We start from the raw sequence: 25,471 nt of genomic DNA, 5'->3' as shown, positions 1-25,471 counted from the left end.
TTTCAGGCTGGCTTCTGTGTCCTTCCTTTTGGCGTGTCCACATCATTCTTGGAGAATTTCTTTGCGTTCTCGTAAAAGAAATTGCATTCTAACACCATAGGCTCCATTCTAATTTTCTCTCATTGCATATTTGCACCTCTCTTCTTTGGCAGTGAGAAACCTGGCTCCCATGTTATGGAGATAAATCTCCATGTCTGTAACCAGTCTTCCGCTGTTGTTGCCTCCCCCGCCCTGAGCTGACGAAGCCCTTGCTGGCTCGCTTGAGCTTTGACACCCTGCACAGGGACACTACCCCTTCGTCCCCAGGGGAAACCCTCCTTATCCTACGCAAGGGCTGACACCGTGCACAGGGCTGTCCTCATCTCATTCAGGCTCTGACCCTCCTTTCAAAGGATCCTCCTGCGAGAAACCCCTCGTCACTTCACTTGGGCTCTAATTACCCCTTTCTGAATTGAGAATTGATAGTCTTTTCTCTAAATAATCTTCTTCAAGCTTTTGCAAAATTCCAATATTTTCAACTGTTGGTTTGATAACATGTTTATGTCAATTTTTATTCTAAACCAAGGATTGACCAGATAGTAAATATTTTTGGCTTATGAGTCAATAGGCAAAATCGAGGCTATTATGTAGGTACTTATATAACAAATGATTTCATTTTAAAATGTAAAAACCGTACTTAGCGTGTGGGCCATACAACATCAGATGACAAACCAGATTATTTAGATTTCTTTTTTTAGATAGCACTATTATTATGATTTAAAGTTTACGAAATGCCATTTATGCATTCATTCAATCATTTATCCATTATTTAACAAATGTTGCTAGGCCCAATACTAGATGTTACAAAGATGTATCTTGTAAGTCAAATGTCATTAACCCATTTGATAGCCAAGATGCTGAAACTCTGGTCAGGTAATCTGTTAAATTTACTCATCTAACAAGTGAAGTAAAAATATCATTTGTTGACTTCTATCCTCTTGGGTTGATAGTAGCATCTATTCATTAATTAGGGATTCACTTACCATTTGCCACAGTATTGAGTGTTGAAAATCTCTCAAGTATCTAGACTAATAGGTTGCTTGTGGTTTATGTATTTCTGCCTCCATTCAGTTGTCTGGGGTTTTCTCTAGGTATGGTTTGGAGAAGACCTGCCTCTAAGCCCACGGAGTCCTCTGACCCCCAGACACGGGCCGGGTTTGGCTGACGTTTGTCAGTATGATGAGTGGATAGCTGTGAGGCACGAAGCCACCCTGTTGCCCATGCAAGAAGACCTGTCCATCTGGTTATCTGGTTTATTAGGTAAGGCTTGAAAAGATACTCAAAATTGTATTGTCTTATTCAGGAAATACTGATTGAGAACCTTATTCTTTGTCAAGGAGTGATTGTTCTAGATGCTGATGATAGTCCAGTGAATGAAAATATTCAGTGTCCTTGTTTTTACAACGCTTATATTCTAGCTGAGGAGATTCCGGGTCACCCTGACCATCAGGACTTGAAAAGTAGAGAAGTTTGAGTTTTAACGGAAGAGGTCATTAAGCTTTGAATAATTACATTTTCACTGCTAATATTAAGATCTTTTTAAAAAGTATGTGGGTCTTATTTTGGGATCTATATTTTACTGATTTCGTTTTCCTTACTCTGGTATGAGGCATGGGATTCTGAGTGGAATTTATACTGCAGTTAAAAATGATTACTTGTCCTCAGGCATTAATGGGTAGAGGTATATGAAAAAATGACAGGTTAGAGAATGTCTGGCATCATATCGTTTTCCTCAGTTAAAGAATATAATAAGTGCTCTGAACTTTCTCTGCAGAAGAAAATTCTCTCTTTAATACAGAAGTTCATGTAGCATTGCAAGGTTTTTGTAAAAAGGAATACATAAAGCTCATCTTTGGCCTTCCCAAGACAATTAAAAACACAACAAACACTAATGTTAGATATTTGGTATCAGTTTGGTTTGGAAAAATATTTTAAATGTTTATTATGTAATAAAGTTTCCAAAGAAGAAGGTATTTTAGAGGTGAAAAGTTGGTATTCCCTGAGTGTTTGTTATGTTACTGTCTTTAATTTTTAAAATGAAACAAAGTCCATTATATTTATAGAGAATTTTTCTTGTTTAAGCAGTAGTAATGTGCAGTGAATCAGAACTTAACCTCAATAGTGAATACTGAAATATAAAATGCTTCGGTCTTTTTAAAATGAAATAAAGTACATATCTATTTTCTTTATTTTTTTCTGCACTTTTACATCACAGATATTTCTGTTGCAGTTGTCTTTTATTTTTAATTTGAAATTCTCTGCTGTTTTTACTGTATCTTCTAAGTAAATAATTATAGTTTGATCTAATATTTGTCTAGTATTGCAGCCCTACTCTGATAACATTTAATAAAATTTTAACACTATTGTTTGAATTTACAGTTTCTAGAAGAATCTTAACTTTGAAATATGTTTTTAGGTATTGAAGTTAAGGCAGAAAGATTATTGGAAGAACTTGATAATGGAGTACTATTATGCCAACTGATTGATGTTCTTCAAAACATGGTGAAAACATGCAACTCTGAAGAACCAGGGGTAGGTAGATATTTGACTAGTAATTTTTATACCTTGGTACGTCCAATTTATTTATGTATGTTTCTTCCTATCTCTACAAGGTGTAAACTTCCACCCCAACTATCTATAAGACCTTGAATAATTTACTTAATCTTTTTGAGAATCTAGAAAAATATTCTTACTTGTAAAATGGAAGTATTAACATTTACCTTATAGGAATTATTTGCGAGGATTCAGTGAAATTAAATGAGATAATCTATAGATGGTGCTTAGTTTAATGCCTAGTGCATAGTAAATATCCTGTGGCTAGCTCGTCTTGAGAACAATAATATTGGATTGTTGTGAGAGTTAAATGAGAAAAGAGCTTGTGAAAGTTCCTGGCACGGAGGAGCTATTATCATCATCACCATCATCATCACCTTTACGTTCTTCATATGTTGTTTTGGTGGGTATGTTCTAAAAATATTGGTTGAATGAATAATCATTTTTTAGCTAGTTTTTCTCTGTTGAACCTCAAGTTGTGATTTAAAGTAGATAAGGTTTTCTTTTTTCATCAAACATGGGCGTTTTCACCCGGGGTCTGGCCATTTACAGTGTTGGTGCAAGTATAAAGTAGTATCATCTTTCTGGGGGACAGTGAGGGATATATATCATATTGAAAATAAAGCACATCCTGTGGTACGTAACAATTCTACTTCCAGGAATTTGTTCTAAGAAAACAATCATAAACTCACAGACACTATTATGCAAAAAATTAGGAAAAACGTAAATGCTCATCAATAGAGAAGTTGTTAAAAATTAATTATGATACCTTAACTCAGTGTAATATTATCCATTCACTCATTAAAAATAACTATTTTACAACCTGTTAAGTGTGCATGAGCACATGCACACACAAATCAGATTTCAGAATAGTGTGTTTATGCAGCGTGCTGTAGGTACAGATATGTACCGAGTGTGTACTTGTGCCTACAGATGTCTTGCTATAATGTGGGTGAGAGGATTTCGGTTGGTACTAACCATTTTCTTGTTTGGCTGCATTGTTTAATTTTTAGTTTTTTAAATTTTTGCAATGATCATATAATCTGTGTACATTAGAAAAACTCACACAGCTCTTTTAATTTTGGAAAATAATAGCAACAGGAAAGATATATAAGGAACGGGTAATAGTGGTTATCTCTAGGGGGAGAGGAACTGAGGGGTAGAGGTGGGAGCAGGACTCATACATACCCTGCTGTGCCTATTGCATTTTTTAAAATCGTATGCATGAATTGCTTATTCAAGTAAAACATTTAAACTAAAATAAAACTAAAAACCTCCCAGCCTCACCAGGATTATCTAGATACTCTTGGTCCAGATAGTCAAAAAATTAAGATTCTACAAAACTTAGGTCATCAATTTTCAGAGAACTTGAACTAGGAGTGGGTTACTACTTCCTTATTTGATAGTCTCCTCAGGAAACTTGGAACCACATTTATGAATCTGCAAATAAGGAAGTAAGCAAACATGAGTGTGTGTTAATCTTTAACATAGCAGTAAATTTTGTGTTTGTTTTGAACTACATACGCAAAGACATACTGTAGAGATATATTTTGGAATTAGTAGACTCATTTTTTACTTTAAATTTAAATTTAAAAGATTCTTGTGTCATTTCAAAGAGAGGTTAGCAATGCATGATCCTATTGCTTATTTTGACCAGATTGTTTTCCTAGGAATCATTTTCTGAAATATACTTCATAAAGGAGAGTAACATAAAATAATTTTGAAGATACCTTCCACCCCACCCCCTCGTATACTTTTTATTTACATTCAATGCACTGAACATTTCTTTAGTAATATTAAAATGGGTATCTAATGAAAATGTCTTGATGCATTTTTGAAGTTATTCTTTTGTCTTTTCCAGAATTTTCCAATGAGAAAAGTGCCCTGTAAGAAAGATGCTGCCTCAGGTTCGTTCTTTGCTAGAGACAACACCGCGAACTTTCTTCACTGGTGCAGGCACATTGGGGTTGATGAGACTTACCTTTTTGAATCTGAAGGTTTAGGTAAGTGTTGTCATCATTGTTGTGTTTAATGTTTATTAGGATATATATTTTTTTGTGCCTCACTTCTAATTTTTCTTTCCAAATAAGGACTCAAGTATCACATCTCATTTTCCTTGAAAAATTTAATACTTTAAATGTATGCGACACAATTGGAGAATCTGATTCCAAATCAAATATATTCAGCTTTTTATTTATAATTAAAGATCTGACATATCCGGAATGCCCTAGAAATATTTTACTTCCTAAATGAGTTGGCTACGGGATGTTTGTGAACTAATGCTTTACTAATTAATGTTTCCATTAAGAATTACTCTACCAAGTCTAAATCATTAGTAATTCCTCTTTAACTAGAGAATTGTAGAAATAAGAAAAGATTGAATGATGTATGTTCACATTGTTTTGATTTACCTTGTAAACAGCAGCTGCCTACTTGATTATCTAAATGGATTAATGTTTTTGACCATTTATTTAAAAAAGTCATGCTCTACTGAAGAATATTGACATATTTTCTAATATCCTTTAAGTCAACAGAAGCATCTGTGCTGTGACTAACGTGGAAGCTAAGTGTTAGACTATATATATATATTTCCTCAAAGCATTTATGTATGTGTATACATATATGTATATGTATGTATATGTATATCTATGTATATGTGTGTGGTGTACACACACACACAGAATTGAAAATGTTTTGATAGGAGCAGTAGCATACCCAGGGTGGGGGTCGTGGGAGCAGTAGTCTGCCGAGGTAGAGAGAAGTATTGTTTAGAATTGCTGGTTCATGGTGGTGATAAAAAGCAAACTGACTTTTGGTTGATTTTATTTATTATTTTAAAAGTCTCTACTGACCTTGCACACACCCTTGTTGCCTGCGTGCAGGGTAGGGTGCTCCCACTGCTACCCGTTTCGTCTGCCTCTGGATATTCCTATCCAGTATAAAATAAACAAAATGTAATGGACTGATCCTTGACCCCCACTTTACATCCTGCTTTAATCCAGGTGTGCTGATCATTATTGACCATGTGGTTGACTTAGTGGCGTGTAGAGCTGCTGGAAATCAAAGGGAAGAGGAAATGCTGTGAATTTTCCGGTTTATTATTTCTGAAAGGACATAAGATAGTTGTATATTTCTCATTCTCAGTAGAAGGTATCTTCTGACTGTTCTGATCGTATAGGACTAAATAAAGCACTGCCAATAACATTAATTCGTTTATAGGCATTGAACTGATGAGCTGATGTTTTCTAAAGGCCACTTTCTAAAGGTCTCTGAGATGAGCCTCTTCAGTTTTTACATTTTAGTAGGAAGTCAAAGCAATTAAAAAAACAAATACACTATTTAAAGGTATGTCAAAGTGTTCAGAGAAACAAGGTTAATAAAAATTTCAGGATAAATGCCTTTTGGTATGAATTTTAAAGTCAAATATAAGCCTTTATTGTGTTGTGCTTGGGGTGTATAATAGATGCTGTTCGTAAGTCCAAGAACAACTGTCATTTCCATTCGGGGAGGCAGTGTATATGCAATTTATCGCGCATACCATTATTATATTAGGGCTTAGGGGTTTTCTAGAACTTTTAACTCTTAAGGACAGGAAAAGAAAGTTAGATGATCCGCAACTACTGTATTGGTGCATTTAACACAATTTCTAATGATCAGGGTTTTTTTTATTTTGCTTTGTTTTATTCTTTTTAAGGATCTCTGAACTGTTAGGCTTAACATTTGGGTTCCTATTTAATTAAAAAAAATTTAATTGTGAAATGTACAGAACAAAATGTATCCTCTTAACTATTTTTAAGCATATGAGGTTTCTTTTTATTTATAGCATTTTTAAAAATTAAGCTATCATTCAGGTACCATAAAATTAACCCTTTCAAAATGTACACTTCTGTGGTTTTTACTATGTTGTTCACTATGTTGTGCAATCATAACCACTAATTAATTAACATTTCCATCACTCTCAAAAAAAAACCCATACCTATTGGCAATTAGTCCCAGTTATCTATTCCCTACCTCCATCCTCCAACCACTAATCTACTTTCTTTCTCTCTGGATTTGCATATGAGTATTCTGGACATTTCACATAAGTGGAATCATAGAATATTGGCCTTTTGTGTGTGGCTTCTTTCAGTTAGCGTAATGGTTCATTTATGTTGTAGCATGTAACAGTACTTCATTCCTTTATGTGGTGAATGACATTCCGTTTTATGGATAGAACACATTTTTAAAATACATTATTAGCTGATAGACATTTTGAATATTTTTACTTTTGGGTTATGAATAATGCTGCTATGAATATTTGTGTACAATTCTTTTAGTAAACCTGCTCTTTTAATTCTCTCAGGAATATACATAGGAGTTGAATTATTGAATCATACAGTAATTCTTTGTTTGTCTTTTTGAGGAACTACCAAACTGTTTTCACAATGGCCACACCATTTTATATTCTCACTAGCAATGCGTATAGGTTCCAATTTCTTCATGTTTCGCCAACACTTGTTATTGTTCTATTATTATTATTATCATCCTAGTGAGTGTCAAGTGGTATGTCATTGTCATTTTGATTTTTCATTTCCCTAAATGACCAGTGATGTTGAGTACTTTTTCATGGGCTTGTTGTCCATTTATATATATCTACTTTGGAGAAATGTCTATTCAAATCTTTTATTCATTTTTTGGGGGGTCATTTGTTTTTTTGTTGACTTGTACTTATTTGTATTTTATTTAAGTAAATAAAATGTATTTATTTATTGTGGATACTAGGCCCTTATCAGATGTATGATTTGCAAATATTTTCTCCCAGTCTTTAGGTTGTCTTTTCATTTTCTTGAGAGTGTTCTGTGATGCATAGAATTTTGAATTGTGGTGAAGTTCAATTTACCTTTTCTTTGATTGTTGTGCTTTTGGTGTCATATCTGAAAAAAAACATTGCCTAATATGAGGTCACACAGATGTTCACCTATGTTTCCTTCTAAGAGTTTTACAGTTTTAGCTCTTACTTTTAGGTCTTTGATCCCTTTTGAGTTTATTTTTTGTATATGGTGTGAAGTTGGGGTCTAATATGATGCTTTTGCATGTAAATATTCAGCTGTTCTAGTACCATTTGTTGAAATTACTTTTTTCCCCCTTATTGACACCCTCGTTGAAAATTAATTGAACATGAACATACAAGTTTATTTGTGGATGCTCCGTTCCATTCCATTGGCCTATCCTTATGCCAATAACACACTATCTTCTGAGTAAGTAGGAATCTTTTTAGCAAGTTTTGAAATTGGGAATTGTGAATCTCTCAGCTGTTCTTTTTCAAGATTGTTTTGGCTAGTCTATGTCTCTTGCAATTCCATATGAATTTTATTATCTGCTTGTCCATTTCTGGAAGAAAAGACTGTTGGCATTTTGATAAGATTTTATTGGTTGAATCCATAGGTCAGTTTGGAGAGCCATCTTAACAATATTGTCTTCCAGTTCATGAACACAGGGTGTCTTTCCATTTATTTATATCTTCTTTAATTGCTTTCAGCATTATGTAGTTTTCAGTGTGCAAGTCCTAACACTTCTTTGGTTCAATTTATTCCTACGTACTTTATTCTTCTTAAAGCTATTATAAATGGCATTAATTTCTTCATTGCATTTTCAGATCGTTTATTATTAGTGTATAAATTGCAATGAGTTTTGTGTATTGGTCTTGTGTACTGCAACTTTGCTGAACTTGCTTATTAGCTCTAATCATTTTTTTCCTAGATTCTTTGGGGTTTTCTATACAAAAGACTATGTTGACTGTGAATAGAAATAGTTTTCCTTCTCTTTTCCAATCTGGGTATCTTATTTTTCTTGCTTAAATTCCCCAGCTGGAACCTCAGCTACAGTGTTGAATGGAAGTAGTGAAAGTGGACATTCTTGTCTTTTCCCTGGTCTTAGGAGGAAGACTTTCAGTGTCTCACCATTAAGAATGATGTTAGCTGTGGACTTTTTATATATGTCCATTTTTCTGTTTACAAAGTTCCCTTCTATTTATAGTTTGTTGAGTCTTTTTTATCATGAAAGGGTCTTTGATTTTGTCATGCTTTTTCCGTGTCTGCTGAGATACCATATTTTGCCATGTATAATGCTCACTTTTTTGCCCAAATTTGTGGGAAAAATAAGGATGTACATTATACATGGGTAGTACTAATTCCGTATCAGTATACATATTTTTAATTATTTTATTTATGCTTATGAGTTAAAAGTGTAACTCTAGAAATCAATAACAATGTCCATATGCAAAATAATACCTTGGAATACAATAATCGGTTTCGTTGAACTTATGACAAACTTGCAACGATGAAGAGTTCTTGGCCTTCTATGATGTGTAAATATGGTACTCTGTTACTGGTACATAAAATTTCTTGTGCCTTGTATTTGTTCTTGTGCTTTGTAATTACTTGTTACATAAAATATTTTGTACCATAATATTTTAAAAAATAAATGCTAAAATTCCTTTATAATACAAAAAGCAAGCAAGAACCTAAATGTAAACAAATAAAAATTTGAAATAAAGATTGAAATGAAAGGATTTTTCCCCTATAAGTTTGGAACGAAAACCTGGGTACACATTATACATGGGAACCCATTATACACAACAAAATATAGTAATTGTGTGTTTCTTTTCCTTTATTCTATTAATGGTGTATTGTATTGCTTGATTCTCATATGTTGAACAAACCTTGCATTCTGGGATAAATCCCATTTGCTGCTGGATTCAGTTTGCCAGTATTTTCTTGAGGATTTTTATATCTATTCATAAAAGGGTATTGGTCTTTAGTTTTCTCGTGATGTTATTGTCTGGCTTTGGTATCGGCGATATTGGCCTCATAGAATGAGTTAGGAAATGCTCCCTTCTCTTCTATTTTTGGAAGAGGTAGGGCAGACTATTAACACATTCTCCTATGCTAAATATAATTTAGAATAAAATTGATGTGATATATCTTTTCATATAGTATCTCTGGTAGAGAGAATTAAAATATAAGTCAGTTAATATTACTTAAGCCCTTAGTGCTTTAGAATGAAAATGCTATACAAGTAAGGGTCCGTGGTAAGTTTTCATCATCTTCTTCTTAGCCAGTTGTTGTTTGTTTTTAATTTATGGAAAATGATAATAATGTAGAAAAAAACTAAAATATCTTTTCGAAGTCTCCAAACAAGTAAACCCACTGTCTTCAATATTCTTTTACTTTTCCCATGCCAGAAATCTATTTCCCTGTTTAATTTTTCCCTATAACATATGTGGTCTTATTTTTCATAGTTTTACATAAAGATCCAAGACAGGTGTATCTTTGTCTTCTTGAAATTGGTCGAATTGTGTCAAGGTATGTATTTCACCTTATTTCAGCATGTCAATGTCATAAATATTTTTTAAGCTACTTTATTTTAGCTAAAACTATTTTCTATAAGTAAAAGGAAATACTTTTTGATTGAAATAGAGTAACTTAATTTTCTGTTTTTTCCTTTTCTTTCTTTCTGTTTCTTTATTAACTTTGTTCTGTTTGCCTGACCAATGCCATGTGTCAGCGTCTGCTTTCTCATATAGCTTGCCTTCATTTAGTATTAAACTGTAAAAGTGGTTACTAAATTTTTTTAGATTAAGAATAAAGTAAGAGCATGTAGTGTTAGCAGTTTAAGACGAGGTGAGCCCTGCAGACAGAAAGGGGATTTGATAAGAAGGTCGAAGCTTGGTTTCCTCCACACTTCGCTCAGCCCCATCTTTACTCACAAGCTGATTTTGAAAGTGCCTTTCAGGATCCTTGGTTGAATACTGGAAGCATCCAGTAACTCAAATATATACTATGATGTGAAGATTATAATCTGAATTGTTGGCAATCTGAGGGACATTTAAAAGCATTTCCAGATATTCCAGTGAAACAACTGGTGGAAAAGAGTCATACAGATTTCATTTAAAAATAAAATATATCTTATTATGATGTGTAGGGAAGTGCTTGGGTCAGACTTAGCTTGAATGATAAGGTCTTCTGATTGGTTTTCAGATATGGGGTTGAGCCACCAGTATTAGTAAAACTTGAGAAAGAAATTGAATTAGAAGAGACTTTACTTAATACTTCTGGGCCTGAAGATTCCATCAGCATTCCAAAATCGTGCTGCCAACACGAAGAGCTACATGAAGCTGTAAGTAGTTGCCATCCTGATGTGTTAAAGTTTCATAATTTGCTACAGGTGATGCCGTGTTTAAAAGAAAATGTTTCTTATTTAGAATATACACCAATATTAATTTCCACTCTCTGATGAGTTCAAGGCACTATATGACAAAGGTGACTTTTTGTTGCTTGTGTATAATGAGGAATGGGTGGGTAGTTGAGGAGTGTTGGGGCAAAAAAGCTGGAATCTATCATGAAGCCTAGGCTAGGCCACAAGATTTCACTGATTCTTTTTTTAAACGTGGTAGTGTTATAATCTGATTTGCAAATTGTAAGGATTACTCTCACAGTCATGTAGAGGTTATGTTGATTTATTGTAATATTGTAATATACAATATTATATTGTATAGTAATATATATAGTAATATAGTAATAGTATACATATATTATAATAGTATATATAGTATATATATTATTAGTATATATATTATACTATTAGTATATAGTATATATACTATATACTATATATGATATATATTATATATATATATCATATATAGTATATATAATGTATATAGTATATATAGTATTATATATTATATATAATATATAATAGTATATATATTATACTATTATATATACTATATACTATATAATAGTATATAGTATATATAATAGTATATATAATAGCAATAGTATATATACTATATATATAGTAATAGTATATATATAGTAATATACAATATTGTAATATTGTAATAATCCAGGCATAAGATGATGAGAACCTAAACTCAAACATTAGTGGTGGGAACGAAGCAAGAGGAACAAACATATGACACATTTAGAAGGTAGAAATTATAGGAATACGAATTCTGGTGAAGATGGAGAAAATCTAGGATGATTTCTAAGGTTTCTAAGTAAATGGTGTACTGGTGCTTGGAAAATGCAAGGGAAAGAAAAGTAATGACAGCAAATTGATGGGGCTTTTCTGAACATTTCTCCCGACAGAATATATGCAGACTTGTTAGATGGTGGGTCTCAACTGGAAAGTCTTCTGAACTTTAACTGTTCATTATTATGTGGAAGTTCATATATAATAAGTTAATATAATAAGTGATGGAGGTGAACTGAGTATCCAATATTTTTTCTGCTTAGACTGTTGCTTAGAATTCATGGTCTTTTTTGGATTGTAGTATTTTATGAAAGTGCTTAATATACAAAATTCTATAAGAAATAACAAATAAGGCATTACTCATAAACATTTAGAAAGTGTTACTTTGTTTTGTAATAAAAATCTATAGTAAAACATTTGGACAGCCTTGAAAGAGATTAAGAATTATCAACCTAAGCAACTCTTTATCAGGCCAAAATATATTTAGCTATATTATATTATTGATTCATATAAATCAATAATATCAATATGTGATGCAGTGATAATATAGAGGTAAAAAATAAAACTTATTTTAAATCTCGCATGACCTAAAATAATGGTAAATAAAAAGGAAAACATTGGGAAAATATTTTTTATTAAATAGGAAATATAGTGTGTTAATTTCCCCCTTATATAAAGACCATATACAGTTTGATAAGAAAAACATTTCCAGTAGGTAAATGGGTAAGGACTATTGTTTACAAAAGAATAAAATACAGTGTTGAAACTTGCTGATATTCAAAGAAATAAGATACACAATTTGTCCCATTAGCAAATTATTTTAAAATTATGAAACCTGGTGCTGGTAAATTGTGGTAAAAGTATACTTAGGGATTGCTATTGGCAATGGAAAATGATGTAAACTTTTGAAAAACAAATTGACTAATGGATATCAATGGCCATAAAAATGTTCCTCTTTCATTTTTATTGTAATTAAAGAGGGAAAAAAGCATGAATGAAAATGTTTATTGCATTATTATGTGAAATGGTGGAAAATGGGAAGCAATGTAAATACTCTCACACAGGGCAATGGGTAGGCAAATTAAGATTCCTTATCTTAGCAGAGCAATCATTTAATGGGATAATTATGAAGACTATAGCAACAAGAAAAATGTTTATTTTGTGTGAAGTATGTATATACAGACAAACTGCGTAAGAACAAGGAGAATGGAAATAATCAATAGTAGGGTAGCACTTTTGCAGATGCTTTTAATTTCTTTAGCTACTTCCTTTAGTGTCATAATGTTAATAGATAAAACCAGAGAGAACATTTCTTATCTACAGCACTTATTTCTTTTAGGTTCCTCCTTTATTTAGATAATGGGTTAGTGCTGATTTCTACTGCTGAAGATAAGTGGTATTTGGATATTTTAAACAAAGAAAATAAGTGACTTCTCATGTCTGCATTCTTATTATGAAAACGAAAAAGAAACACATTTCTCCAACTACATATATGCTCTATGAATATATTCAGTGTGACCTACAGAGATCTTGGGGTCTTGTTTAAAATAAGGAACAGTTATTACCTGATTCATTATTTAGAGTATTGTTAAAAAAGTACACCACTGAGATTCTGTGTACATGAAACGTTACAGCTAGAAAGTAGTGACGGAAATAAATAACTTTTTTCAAATTACTTTGCTTAATGTGTATGTGGTTCTAACAATAGTAAATTCTTTACCCAACTTTAGTTTATTTTCAGGCATTTTATGCATGTGAGAAGTGTGTGTGTGTGTGTGTGTGTGTGTGTGTGTGTGTGAATGTGCACATATACCCAGGCAGTGAACAAATCTGATTGAATGGCTTATGAAAATCAGTTCTATTTATGATCATGTTGTTTTGTTAAATGAATGATGTAGGGAGATAAATTCTGGACCCTTCGATTAGGCCCTGGTGAATCTATATAAGTTCATTCATTTTGGGTAATTAAGACAATCATAAATTTCTATTAGTGCTCATCTAAAGTGGGCATCTGAAGAGACTTTCTTTAACAGCATACTTAAGTTCAGTGAAATGAATTTGTTTAGATATACTCTCTGTGACAAGTAATTGAGAAAAAATGCTCAGGTCCTTTTTACAAAATGTAGTTTTAGGGAAACAAAATACTTTTCATAGGGGCTGATATGTGACTTTTTCAGTCAAATATATCTCAACAGATATTTTCATTTAACCAATTTATTTTAATTTCTATGTTTTCAATATAGAATTCCTGAATTTCTTTGTATGTTTATTCTAGTTTTTACCATTTCATAGATATTTGCTGCAATTAAAAATTGTGTAAGCTTCTTGAGGAGAAAACCCTTAGCAGACAATTGAAGCAAAGTGAGCACTTTTGGAAAAGTGCCTCTTGAATTTTTTAGAATTTTACCGAATCTTGGTGAATAAATCTCTCTGCCTATTTTGACAGTAACTTTGGAACAAATCTAGATATTCCCCCATAATATTAGTTTAGCACAGTGTTAAGGGACAAGTGAGAATTTTTACGTAAGCTTTATCTGACTCACCCTATCTTTGATTTGACACAGATATATTAATCCAGGGCTTAATACAATTGAAACTAATGATGAACTCATGTTTCCTGTGACTTAAGGAATGTTTTTAATTGACTTTACTGCCTCACACATTCACAGAGTTTTTCCAGTGGTCAGTGAATATCCTCACTCCAAGCCTGATTGCATAGGGGGAAAGAGGGAGACACTCACGGCTTCATCACAGCTGGTTTCATTAGATTAGAAAATATCTCAATATTTGTCAACAAGTGAGGGAGAAAAGATAATAAAAAATTGAACAGATTTGAAATTTTTGAGTTTGATTTTCCCAGCTATCAAATAACCTTGCATTTTAACATTAAACAAAATACTTTTTGTCACAGCATTGTTACTTCTTTTTAATTTTAGGTTACACATATTGCTGAAGACCCTCCTTGTAGTTGTTCTCATCGATTTTCTATTGAATACTTATCTGAAGGACGGTACCGACTAGGGGATAAAATACTCTTTATAAGAGTAAGTCTACCATTTACATCCTATTTACATACAGATCTTGTTTTGAAAATGGGTTGTTGCTTTACCAACCTCCTTTTGCTCTCCTTTTACTTTTTTAAAAAAATGGACCAGTGGGTGTTATTAATGAAAGAATTTCACTGTATGGGGAAAATACAGAATACTTGCTTTTGTGAATATATAACAAATTTAGGTAAACACCTTTTACACAACAAACAACTAAGTACGAGATAGCTAAGACTATTTAGGCACGGAATGTAATTGGGAAAAAAATCTTTATATACCTCAGGTAACTTATTCCATTTTTCAAGTTTTCTAAAAAGGAATAATAAAAAATACACCTAACAACATTAAATATCAATAATAAAAAAAGGAAATAGAAACACTGCAGTTTATAATAACATAAACTTTGTGTTTTAAGTATAAAACCTTTTTTCATTGACATGCATCAGTACATATACCAACATGCAGATACATGCACACTCATTTCCTTCCTTTGCCCCATCTGCAGTTTGCAGTTTATTGTCTCCTTTGCTAATAAGGAGATTGAAGTTTCACCTGTTCAGCTTTCTGTCCACTTCTGATACAAGAGCTATTTTGTTCCCAATTTAGGAATATAATAGAAAGTATTTAAAAATGTAATTTCAACATTTATATTTTCTTTTATTTCATATATAGTGATTACCTCCCCACACTCTACCCAATTCACACAGAAAATCTACTTGTACCTTTCTTAATTAGCTTTCTTTTTTTTGCGACAATATGTTGTAGTAATAGTGTATATAGCACATGGGATTTAGAATAAAAATTTTCAGGGCAGTCTCATCCAATTGTGCAGATTTGCCTGCTGAATGGATAGAGGCCTGAAATCCAGCTTGTTCTGTGCTGGCAGACCCAGGATGTTTCTTACCTGCCCAAAAACATTTGGGTGGGGGCAGCCTGATGTATGTAAGGCCAGGCCAAGCTCCGTGATGGACAATTTTCTTAATCTCTCAGAGGCATCATTTTCTTATCTGCAAAGAACTAGCAATAAATTATATCAAAGTTTTTGAAAAATTAAATTGATACAACACATATAAAAGTAATTTATTAAATTGTAAAGTACAAGTTTTAGTCATTTTTATGTCTTTCATAATTATTTGCTTTTATGAGGCATTTTTTTGTTCTGTAAGTCCCCATTTCTCCTCTCTCTTTTATTCCTTCAGTATTCAAATTTTTGAACAATATTGCCTTTGCAATTTTGTATGTTAGTAATTTGGGTTTTTTGGGATACAAGTCATGTGTAACTATCTTTCTTACAAATTGGAGGATACTGTTTTGTTAGTTACATGATTCGATATGGATTATATTTATTTTAATAATACACGGAAGAGACTGTCAATTTACAGTAAAGCTGTTGCAAGATACTCTGAATTTCACAGATCATAGACATCACAAATTGTGACTGCTAATGAATTGTAACTGTGAACCTTACAGTTTTACATCTTTGTTTTTCACTTTCTTTTGGGGGAAAGATGCTTCATGGAAAACATGTCATGGTCCGTGTTGGTGGAGGCTGGGATACTCTCCAAGGATTTTTGCTTAAATATGATCCCTGTCGAATACTGCAGTTTGCTACGCTAGAACAAAAAATTCTAGCATTTCAAAAAGGAGTTTCTAATGAAAGTACTCCTGATTCGCCTGCCAGAACACCTCAGCCGCCTGAAATGAATCCGTTGTCAGCAGTCAGCATGTTTCCAAAACAAAAACCAAGACTCTGCGCGCCAGTTGGTATTACAAGGAGCAAAGAAAAGCAGGTACGTCCACCAGGTGTGTTGCTGCCAGCCCCTTCCCTGAAAGGAAGTAATCTGGGCTCTGTGTCAGTCCGTTCCAAAATACCAAGTTCACCAGCAGTGCCTTCTCATCTCAAACTCAAGTCTTCAAAAGGCATAATAAAGAAACCACAAGCTCCAAACAATGCATCATCTTCACTTGCTTCTTTAAATCCAGTAAGTAAAAGCATTTCTTCACCAGCTTTATCAAGAACTGCACCTTGTGTGTCGGTGTCATTGAGAAAAGATATCTCATCACCTAATACTCGGAAGGCCAAGTTTATTCCAGCCCAGAAGTCAAGAGATGTGCCTGAGTCTACACTTTTGCCAAATAAGTGTTCTGGAAAAACGGAACCAAAGCACTTGAAACACAATTACATGTCTTCCAGGGATAATGCAGTATCTCACTCAACTGCACATTTAAATTCATCATCAAAGTGTCCAGAGTTACCTAAACTTTCTCCTTCTGCCCAGGCCCCTGCAAAAATGACACAATCCAGTTCCAAAATCATAACCACAGGTCTAGGAACTCGGTCTCAGCCATCTGATGGAGCTCCACCAGCAGGGACAGTGCCAGCACAGAAACTCAAGTCAGCCTTGAAATTCAACCAGCCACTTGCTGTATCCTCAGTTGCTCTTGCAAAAGCTGTAGAGGAATCAAAAGATAAGAATATAGTTTCACAAAAGCAGCCTCAGAGTCAAAGTACATCCCAGAATATAGGACCCAGGTCCTCCAAGTCCCCTGGCCGTACCCCACTGTCCATCATGAGTCTTCCTCAGTCTTCTGCCAAAATACAAACTGTACCAAAGGCAGCACAGACTGCCACTAAGAGCCAGTATTCAGCCAAAGGGCCCCTCAAAAGTGGCAAAGCCCCAGCTTCAACCAGGAAATCACCCTCATCTAGTAAGGACGCCGTCAGTGGAGTCAAAAAACCTACTGCTAAGAAAAAGGAAGACGATGACCATTATTTTGTTATGACTGGAAGTAAGAAACCTAGAAAATAAATACAAATGTGCCATTTTAAGAAAACAGGAAAGGAAAAAAGTGACTGTGCTAGCCTCACACCTTAAAAGGTTCTCCTATTTGTGTTTGTCCAAATAAGTTCAGACATTAAGTACAATAGTATGGGGGTTGGGGGTCGGCATGGGGATAGAAGTTGGGGTGAGGAGAGGGCTCAGTAGGATTTACACACCTGTTTTTGCCAGAAGGTACCCTTTTGAGGTGCCCGTGGTGAATTGTAAAATCACCACAAGGTTATAGACGTTTATCTGTTTTTCCTTCCATAGAATCTTCATTAATATCTGCCCTTTAAGGGAAATGTAGTCAAATAACACTACTAGAGCTATAACTATATTTGCTGTATTTTTGAATCTGTATTAGGTAAAGGTTTATATAGGTAGGTGATATACCTGCTAATAGCATTGCGGGTGCTCTTAATATTAATTATTACATTTTAGTAAAAACGGTTTAGCAATGGTTTGGCACTTGTTTTACACATGACACCTGATATAAGTTTCTGATCAGGATTGCTGATCATACAATACCAAGTACCAGTGGCTGCTGAAGATTAGCTTGGTATTATTCTGGGTTTGGTAAAATTCTTACTACTTTTTTTTAAGCTTTCCAAATTAGAAGGAACTGATTTTTCAACTGGTTTATATTAACATTGGTAGTATTTTGTTACCAACATTTTTGGTAGAAAAAAAGAAGAAAGAAAAAAAGGTATTGAAATGTAAATAAATTTGGTAAACAAGATTTTTCATATATTAGTTATCAGAATTTACACCTTATATTTTAGATGGATGGATATTGTGCAATGTGAAAGGGGAAACTGATTTAGAAACTTTAGCGTATTAAAATACTTTTCAATAATGCAGTTTCCTATGAGTGCAGATATGAATTTTTACATTAATGTTTTAAATCAGAATTACATTTTAACAATTTTAAAATTACAGTGATAATCTGAGAATGGTGCTATATAAAAATTCTATCGGGTGGTTATTTTTCTTTAGATAGCACAATACCAGTTTTAATTAGATTCTTCCAACTAACAGTAATTTTCTTTTATAAAATCATGCTGCCTTCAAGTTTTCAATGGCAAGTGAACAGTACATATGCAGCATTTTCTGATCTGTGGGCAGATTCTCTGAGGAACATTTCTATATCTAGATCATGTGTGACTTCATAGATTCCATTGATCTAAGATGATGTTTGTAAATAATTTGTTTTTTAAGAGATTGTGACTATTTAAAAAATTATTAATGTACTTTCAGAAGTTTTAGGGGTATATTTAATAACTTTACAGTATTATCAGTTATCACAGGTTGTTATATTCAATAGTGAGGTTTGTGTTTCTCTATTTTAAGCTACAGTGTGTTTTCTAAAGAAAAAAATGGTTTACACAAATGTGCAATCATAGAACAAGCATCTTAAGCTGACTACTAATGTTCCATAGATTATAAAGTAAGAAAAATACATAAAACTAAGTGATCTTTTGTCTGAGCAATACAGTTAAAATCAAAGATATAAGCAAGCCAGATTTTGGAATAATTGATGCTTCCCTTGAAAGAACCAAATACTTGGTTTAGTTCTACTGTTGATCTGGGCATTGAGAGATAATACAAACATCTTTGGAAAGTGAAGTCAATGTTTGAGAAATGCTAGAAGCTTTACATTTTTAGTGGTCAGAAATATTTAATGTATCTTTCAAAGCAGAAGAATTTTACCTTCAAGAAGGTGTTTATTCCCTTGTGAGATGAAACAATACTTCTTTATCAGTAACTTCTAGAACTTAAAAGTAAATGATACTACAGTCAATCTATGAATCCAAGTAGACTTTACAGTATGTCAACAATAACTTTTGTGTTGAGAGTCGTCAGGAGCAAAAGTATCCCACAGACATCTGGCACAAATTCCAAGAACTGTTTTTTTTTTTTGAAAAATTGGAAATTAATTTATAAATAGCCTTATTTCTTCATCAGTAGGGATTTCTCCAATTATATTTATGTTGAATGAATTTTTAATTATGTATAGATTACCTTTCCAAAATATACATTTTTAAAAAATAAACAATGGCTGAAAGATAGGTACTTTGCAATGTTAAGAGCTAGTGTCTCTAACATTTTCACAATTTTAAAAATATATTGAAGATGGAAAGATGTTTTCACTTCTGAATATTAGTGCAAGAATATATAAGATTTTCGTTTAATATTTAGTAAGTTAATATTAAGCTTAGATTACTGAAGTAACCAGAGGAAATAATATGTACTTTCAAAAAAGAATGGAATAAGGTTGTTTTTTTTGTTTGTTTTTGCTATAATTGTTAACTAATATGTCAAATTACTTTCCAGAGGAAAATGAAATTCCGATTATTTTTACAATGTTTGGGCTTACATTAGATGTTTAAGGCTTATATTTTCAATATGCCTTGATAAATTAGGTGACCTCTAACTTCCCTCTCCACACCGAGTTTATAGTTATTGACAAAGGAAATATTTTGAGAAAAAAAGTTACTGTTCCTTCTGTAATCTATTTCTGCTGATTTAAAAAACGATTGCTTCTTTAAAAGGCTTCCATAACAGGCTGTTATGATACATTCTTACATCCAGGTTCACATACTGACTCTTTGAATACAAATTTGTGTATATTTTCTTGAGCCAGCAGTGTTTGCATCAGATTTTAACTTATATTTTCTCAAGTATTAAAATTTGAACATATATACCAAGTTCTCAATTTGTTTCTTCTGTGTGTTCTGATCACTTGGTTCATGTGAGAAAGTGGATATATGAAGCATTCATATTGGAGAATAGTTTTAATTTTATTACTATTTAAATTGCCTTCTTTATACTTTTGGAATTTATTTCACTGCACCCAGGATATTATAAGGTTATGCTATTAAGTAACAGTATTTGATCCCCAAATTGCTATTGTATCTGCTAGAAATTTGTCTTAGTATGGCTAGACTCATATTTAATGTCAGATAATGCAAGTAATTTATCAGTTATTAAAGCAGAATTCTATAGATCACAGAAGTATTGTGTTCACAGAAGGCTACTGATAGTAGGAATTTTCAATTTCTTTAACTCTGTTTTAATTTCACAGTTAAATACAGTTAGAATATTCTTGAAAAACTATTTTTCCTATATACATGATCAGGGCAATTATAAAAAGCAGTTAGTTCAATATGTACTGCCTGTGATGTTTCCAAAAAAAAGAAAACACAAAAGTATCACTTAGATAAAATTCTTACTAACTTTTCCTAACCTTTGTGAATGTAACATTTTTAAATTAAATTTATGTTTTGAGATTTTGGCTAATTTTCTGAAAATATTAACAAAACATTTGCTGGTAAATTTGAAGATACAAAGACATATTAAATTTGAATTGTTTTCCTGCAAATATTCTGTGTTGTTCTTGTAGAAAAACACAATAAGACTTGATCTTGAAGAAATAACACATGCAAAGATTTAGCTAAAAGGATGTTAATCACAGCACATCATTAATATTTGTATAAACATAAAATGGAATGCCAGGCAGCCATTAAAAATGATGTAGATATTGATTTATCATAAATGAAGTATGGATGGTGATGAAGTGGTTTGTTTTGAGAGACTACAGTGATAAAACATTAATATATAGTATTTCTTAGTTTTCTGTATTCTGCCAGGAACAGCACAATGCTTATTGCATGATTTGTAGGTACATGGTATGTGTTATCTATTATAATTAACCTTTTGTGGCTATTCTTTTAGAGTTTCATATAATACATTTTATTTAATATGTCCAACTTTCTTAAATGACATTTGATAAATTACCTCACAACCTATATTGGAATGAAAGAATATGATAAATAGAATGGATTCGTGTTGGGTATGACTGTTGAGGCCCGCTAGTGGTCAAACATAGCAGAGTTGAAACACTACTCAAATCACGATTTACTAAAACCTACTGAGTTATGGGAGATAAAAAAGAGTAAAACAGTTGTCACATTTAAGAACCTTGGGTTTATATTAGCACTTTGCAGCTCACAAAACAATTATATTAACATCCCATCTTCTGAACAATTCCATGATATAGTGTTGTCTTTATTAGCATAGAAGCACCATAAAGACTGAAATTGCATCTGTTTTGTTTACCACTGTGTTTCCAAAGCCTAAACCAATGCCTGGAACATAGTAGGCATTCAGTAAATATCTGTTAATAAATGAATGAACTCCTTTGAATAGATGAGGAAATGAATGCTCAAGAAAGTTGACAGTAAAAACTACCTACTAGGATTGACTAATTGAATTTTGTTTAAAGGATAAATTTAGGTTTCCCTTTTACACAAACTTGATCTGCTTTTCATGTTAATATGATGAAGAAAATAGGACCTGAGTGGCATCACTTTAAAACTCCATGGGAGTATCACATCCTGCTGCTGCTTTATTTCTTCTGAGAAAAAGCTTGATTTAATTGTTTTTGAACTACCCTTTATTTTAAATATTCTAAGCTTGAATTGATTTAGAGATTAGTGTATTCTTATGTTTTTAGTTTAACGTTTATAAAGCACTTACCTATGTTCAAAGTGTTGTTCTTGGAATAATGAATTATTACATTCGGTCCTCAGGACAGTGCTCTGTGAGTTTGCTGGATGAATAATGAGGAAAAGAAGTTAAATCTACTGCAAAATAATACTTATGTTAACAATTAAAAGCAATTTCCTGACAGTGCAATGGAAATAGATAACAGGAAAAGATACTGCTGTAGGTGGCCCTAGAATCTCCATTTTCAAAAGCATTTAAAAGTAAGTGATTGTCCTCTGAGTGAGCAGGTTCATACGCTCCTTCCAAAAGGAATAAATAAATTGAAATTATTTTCACACAGCCCCGAAAATGTGATACAAAGGTATATCATGTAGCTCCCTCCAATAATCCATCACACCATGCTAGGTGCTCGGGAACCCAAAACACAGCTGTGGAAGAATAGACCAAACTGCTGTATATCGGAAGAGTGGAACGTGACATTTAAAGTTGTAATCCTAAGCACTGAGGTAAAATGAAGGTACGTGCCTTTAAACAGCAATTTGCAATAGTTTGCATTTACCTTAAACATCAACAAAAACAATGTTTGAAGTTCATGAAGTCCCAGGTCTCCCTACAGGTTAAAAAAAAAAAAAGTCAACATTGCTGAGAACTCCAGCTTTTGAAATCAGTGGAGCTCAAAGGGTAAGTTAAGAAGGGAGAAGAGTTTGGAGTCCTCAGAGGCACTATTCTGACTTGACCCTGTCTATCCCCAATCCCTTCACTTGGCTCACAGGTGCCTTTCCTGTCACAGCTTAGATATCACTTACTCAAACTTTCCAGACCCTCCAAGCCTGGGTTGGATGCCTCCAGTGTACTTTCTTCCCAACTTACACTTTTCCTGTCATTGTATTGCACCTAAAACTATTTCCCATTTACTTACCTAAATCCCTCACCAAACCTAGGATGGGAACTCTATGTCTTACTTGTTCACAATTGCATCTTCGGCATTTAATGCCTAAATGTGGAAGGAGGGAAGGAAAAAAAGCCTTTTACTGATGGAAATAAACATCTGTGTATATAAAGTGAACTTCTAGTTCAATTTGTTGATCCCCGTACTGTGAAAAGACTTTTCCCGAAAAAATATAAGAGTTTGAAGAAGCCTGCAAACGTGACCTTATTTTTGGAGAGGAATGGCGAGCAGAGCAGAGCGGCCTTGAAGGTACGGATTTATTTTATTACATTAACACAACAGAGAATACTGCAATTTTACAGAAGCAAGTGTTAGAAAGGTCCCCTTACTAGCCATGTTTTTGATGTAAAATAATTATTTTCAGGGTTGTGAGAGCATGACATACAGAATTAGGTTATTAGCAAGGCTCCTGCTGCTACCTAATTCCTCACTTCGAAGAGACGAGGAAACGCAGGCCAGGGAGTTTGTCGGTGGAGCCTGTTAGCTGCAGAGTGAAAACCCACCTCTGAGCCCCCTGAGAAGTCAGGATGGTAGCGGTAATTGTCCCAGGGGTCATGTGACTCGCCCCAGTTGCTGGCCTCCAGTGGGTCCTAAAGGCATTGGGTCTGTCCCAGCAGATTCCATGTATTGCCTGTATTTGTGATTGGTTCTAAAGTGACCTACACGACCACAATGCAGTGAAACATCAATCCATTCATTTGCTCATCTAGCAATATTTCTGAGTGCCGGCCCTGTGACAACCACTATGCTATGTGCTAGGGATACAGTGGTATGACCGGTCACGCTCTCCAGGAGAAAAATCTTCATTCAAATGATTTTAAAAAACAAGCAAGTGTGGTGTTCTCTTTGTAGCCCATTCATTTCTTTGTGATTGATTTTACCCATGGCATAAAATACCTTGATGAGAACGGCTTGTCTTTTCTCATACTGCTTCAGATCAGGAGCTCATAAAAGAAAGTGAAATTACTACCAATTGTTACTCAGAAAACAGAGCAGTAAGAATCAAATCCTAAACAAGGGATTGGAAACAAGGGCATCTCAGCTTTCTCTTGGATAAGCCTTTGCTTTAAAAATCAAGATATGCATGTCTCTACTATAAGGATTGCTTCCCTAGCTCTATAGAATATTTGGTCTCCCTCCAGCCACCTCAGTTATGTCGGAGGAGCACAGCTTCGAGCAAGTGCTCCCTGTGGTTTGACATCTCAGTGCCTTGTCCTGCTGCTCCAGCAGAGAACAAAAACTTGTCCTATGAAAAGCATTGAGTGAGTCACACACCTTGTGGACCTTTGAAGCTTATGCCTGGCTGGCCTGTAACCCCAAGGGACCCATAGGCATCCTAGGAAGATCTGGTGTGTTAGGTCGGCTCTTTGGATTGCGAGAGACAGAGTCACTTCGACTTTCTCTAATAATGGATTGTTTCATGGGATACACAAAACCAAAAGAACAACAGGAATCGGGCAGCAACCCAGCAATACCTGTACAGTGAGGCTCACAAGAGCTAATCTCATCTCCCTTCGGCAGCCTGATTTCCCACCCTTTGACTCTGGTGCTCGGCCATGAACGTACTCTAGCCAGCCTCCAACTTTCTGCTTCTCTTTGGGTGTTTTCTTGCATCTCCTACATCCTACCCCCAAAACTACATAATACTATTTGTCAGTTCAGTCTCAAGAGAGAATTTGATTGATTTAATTACCATTGTTCCTTTTCAGGCAGATTTTTTTTTAGGCTACTGCCCACGTTATGGCTTAGCCAATGAATTGGCTGCCCTTAGATCCCATGTCCATCCCCTTGATCAATCAGCATGGTGAAAAAATTAGTCACATGGTCTAGAGCGTGGTTACCTTGATGGAAGCAGTAGCTTGGTTCACTTTTCTTAGCAGAAGCTGCAGCCAGGCAGTTTTCCTTAAAAGGCTACGCATGATTGATTTGTCTAATACTCTTGGAAAACAAGTCCAGTATATGGTTGAATTTGGTCTGAGCTACCTGGGGAGGTGTCTTGCATCAAGGAGCCATCAATTTCCAGCATTGACCTTTTCTTTCAAGGTCATTGAGACTAATATGATGCAGATATGTTCTCTGGGTTCTTTCAAATCCAAATCTGCAATTTTGATGGCTGGAAATGCTCAAATACTAGATGTTACTGAGGATGAATATCAATGATGTCCAAACCAGCGAGTTTTGTTTTATACCTGGATCCTGGAGACTTCCGTGAAATGGCCCATTCGGGATCTCCCAAAGCCCTTTTGTGAGTGAGAGATAAAACGTTCTAGACCCTCACTCCCGATTTCTAGAGAAGCCATTCCAACCATTCTGTTACAGTGCTAAAATAAGCTATTGATTTAATTAGCTCAGTAAGATTTGTCAAACCAGTGCCTGGGAAACATGTGGATAAAACAATAGATTGGCTGACTTTTTCTGTTGGTAGTTTTGGTGTTTTGTAGACACAGTCTGAAACGTCCAGAGTTTCTGTTATCAGCCATAATCATTCCTATCCCTGAAATTCTGTCCCAATATGACTTTCAATGACTCCTTGA

At 34.0% G+C, this 25,471-nt stretch overlaps 1 protein-coding gene across 1 annotated transcript in view; it reads left to right on the top strand.

Annotated features, from left to right (window-relative positions):
* Positions 1 to 20,858, top strand: part of GAS2L3 (growth arrest specific 2 like 3) — a 36,649-nt gene extending 15,791 nt beyond the window's left edge. The window contains exons 3-9 of the mRNA XM_081059233.1: positions 1,131 to 1,299; positions 2,456 to 2,571; positions 4,454 to 4,595; positions 9,872 to 9,935; positions 10,611 to 10,749; positions 14,547 to 14,654; positions 16,166 to 20,858. Of these exons, the coding sequence (XP_080915359.1) occupies positions 1,131 to 1,299; positions 2,456 to 2,571; positions 4,454 to 4,595; positions 9,872 to 9,935; positions 10,611 to 10,749; positions 14,547 to 14,654; positions 16,166 to 17,467 (2,040 nt within the window). The 3' untranslated portion in view covers positions 17,468 to 20,858. The remainder of the gene's footprint in view (positions 1 to 1,130; positions 1,300 to 2,455; positions 2,572 to 4,453; positions 4,596 to 9,871; positions 9,936 to 10,610; positions 10,750 to 14,546; positions 14,655 to 16,165) is intronic.
* The last annotated feature ends 4,613 nt before the right edge of the window (positions 20,859 to 25,471 follow it).

Source organism: Rhinolophus hipposideros (genome assembly GCF_964194185.1).
Source record: "Rhinolophus hipposideros genome assembly, chromosome: 9".
Classification (NCBI taxonomy): Eukaryota; Metazoa; Chordata; class Mammalia; order Chiroptera; family Rhinolophidae; genus Rhinolophus; species Rhinolophus hipposideros.
Note: the sequence above shows the minus strand (reverse complement) of the source record. Positions and strands in the feature narration are given on the sequence as shown.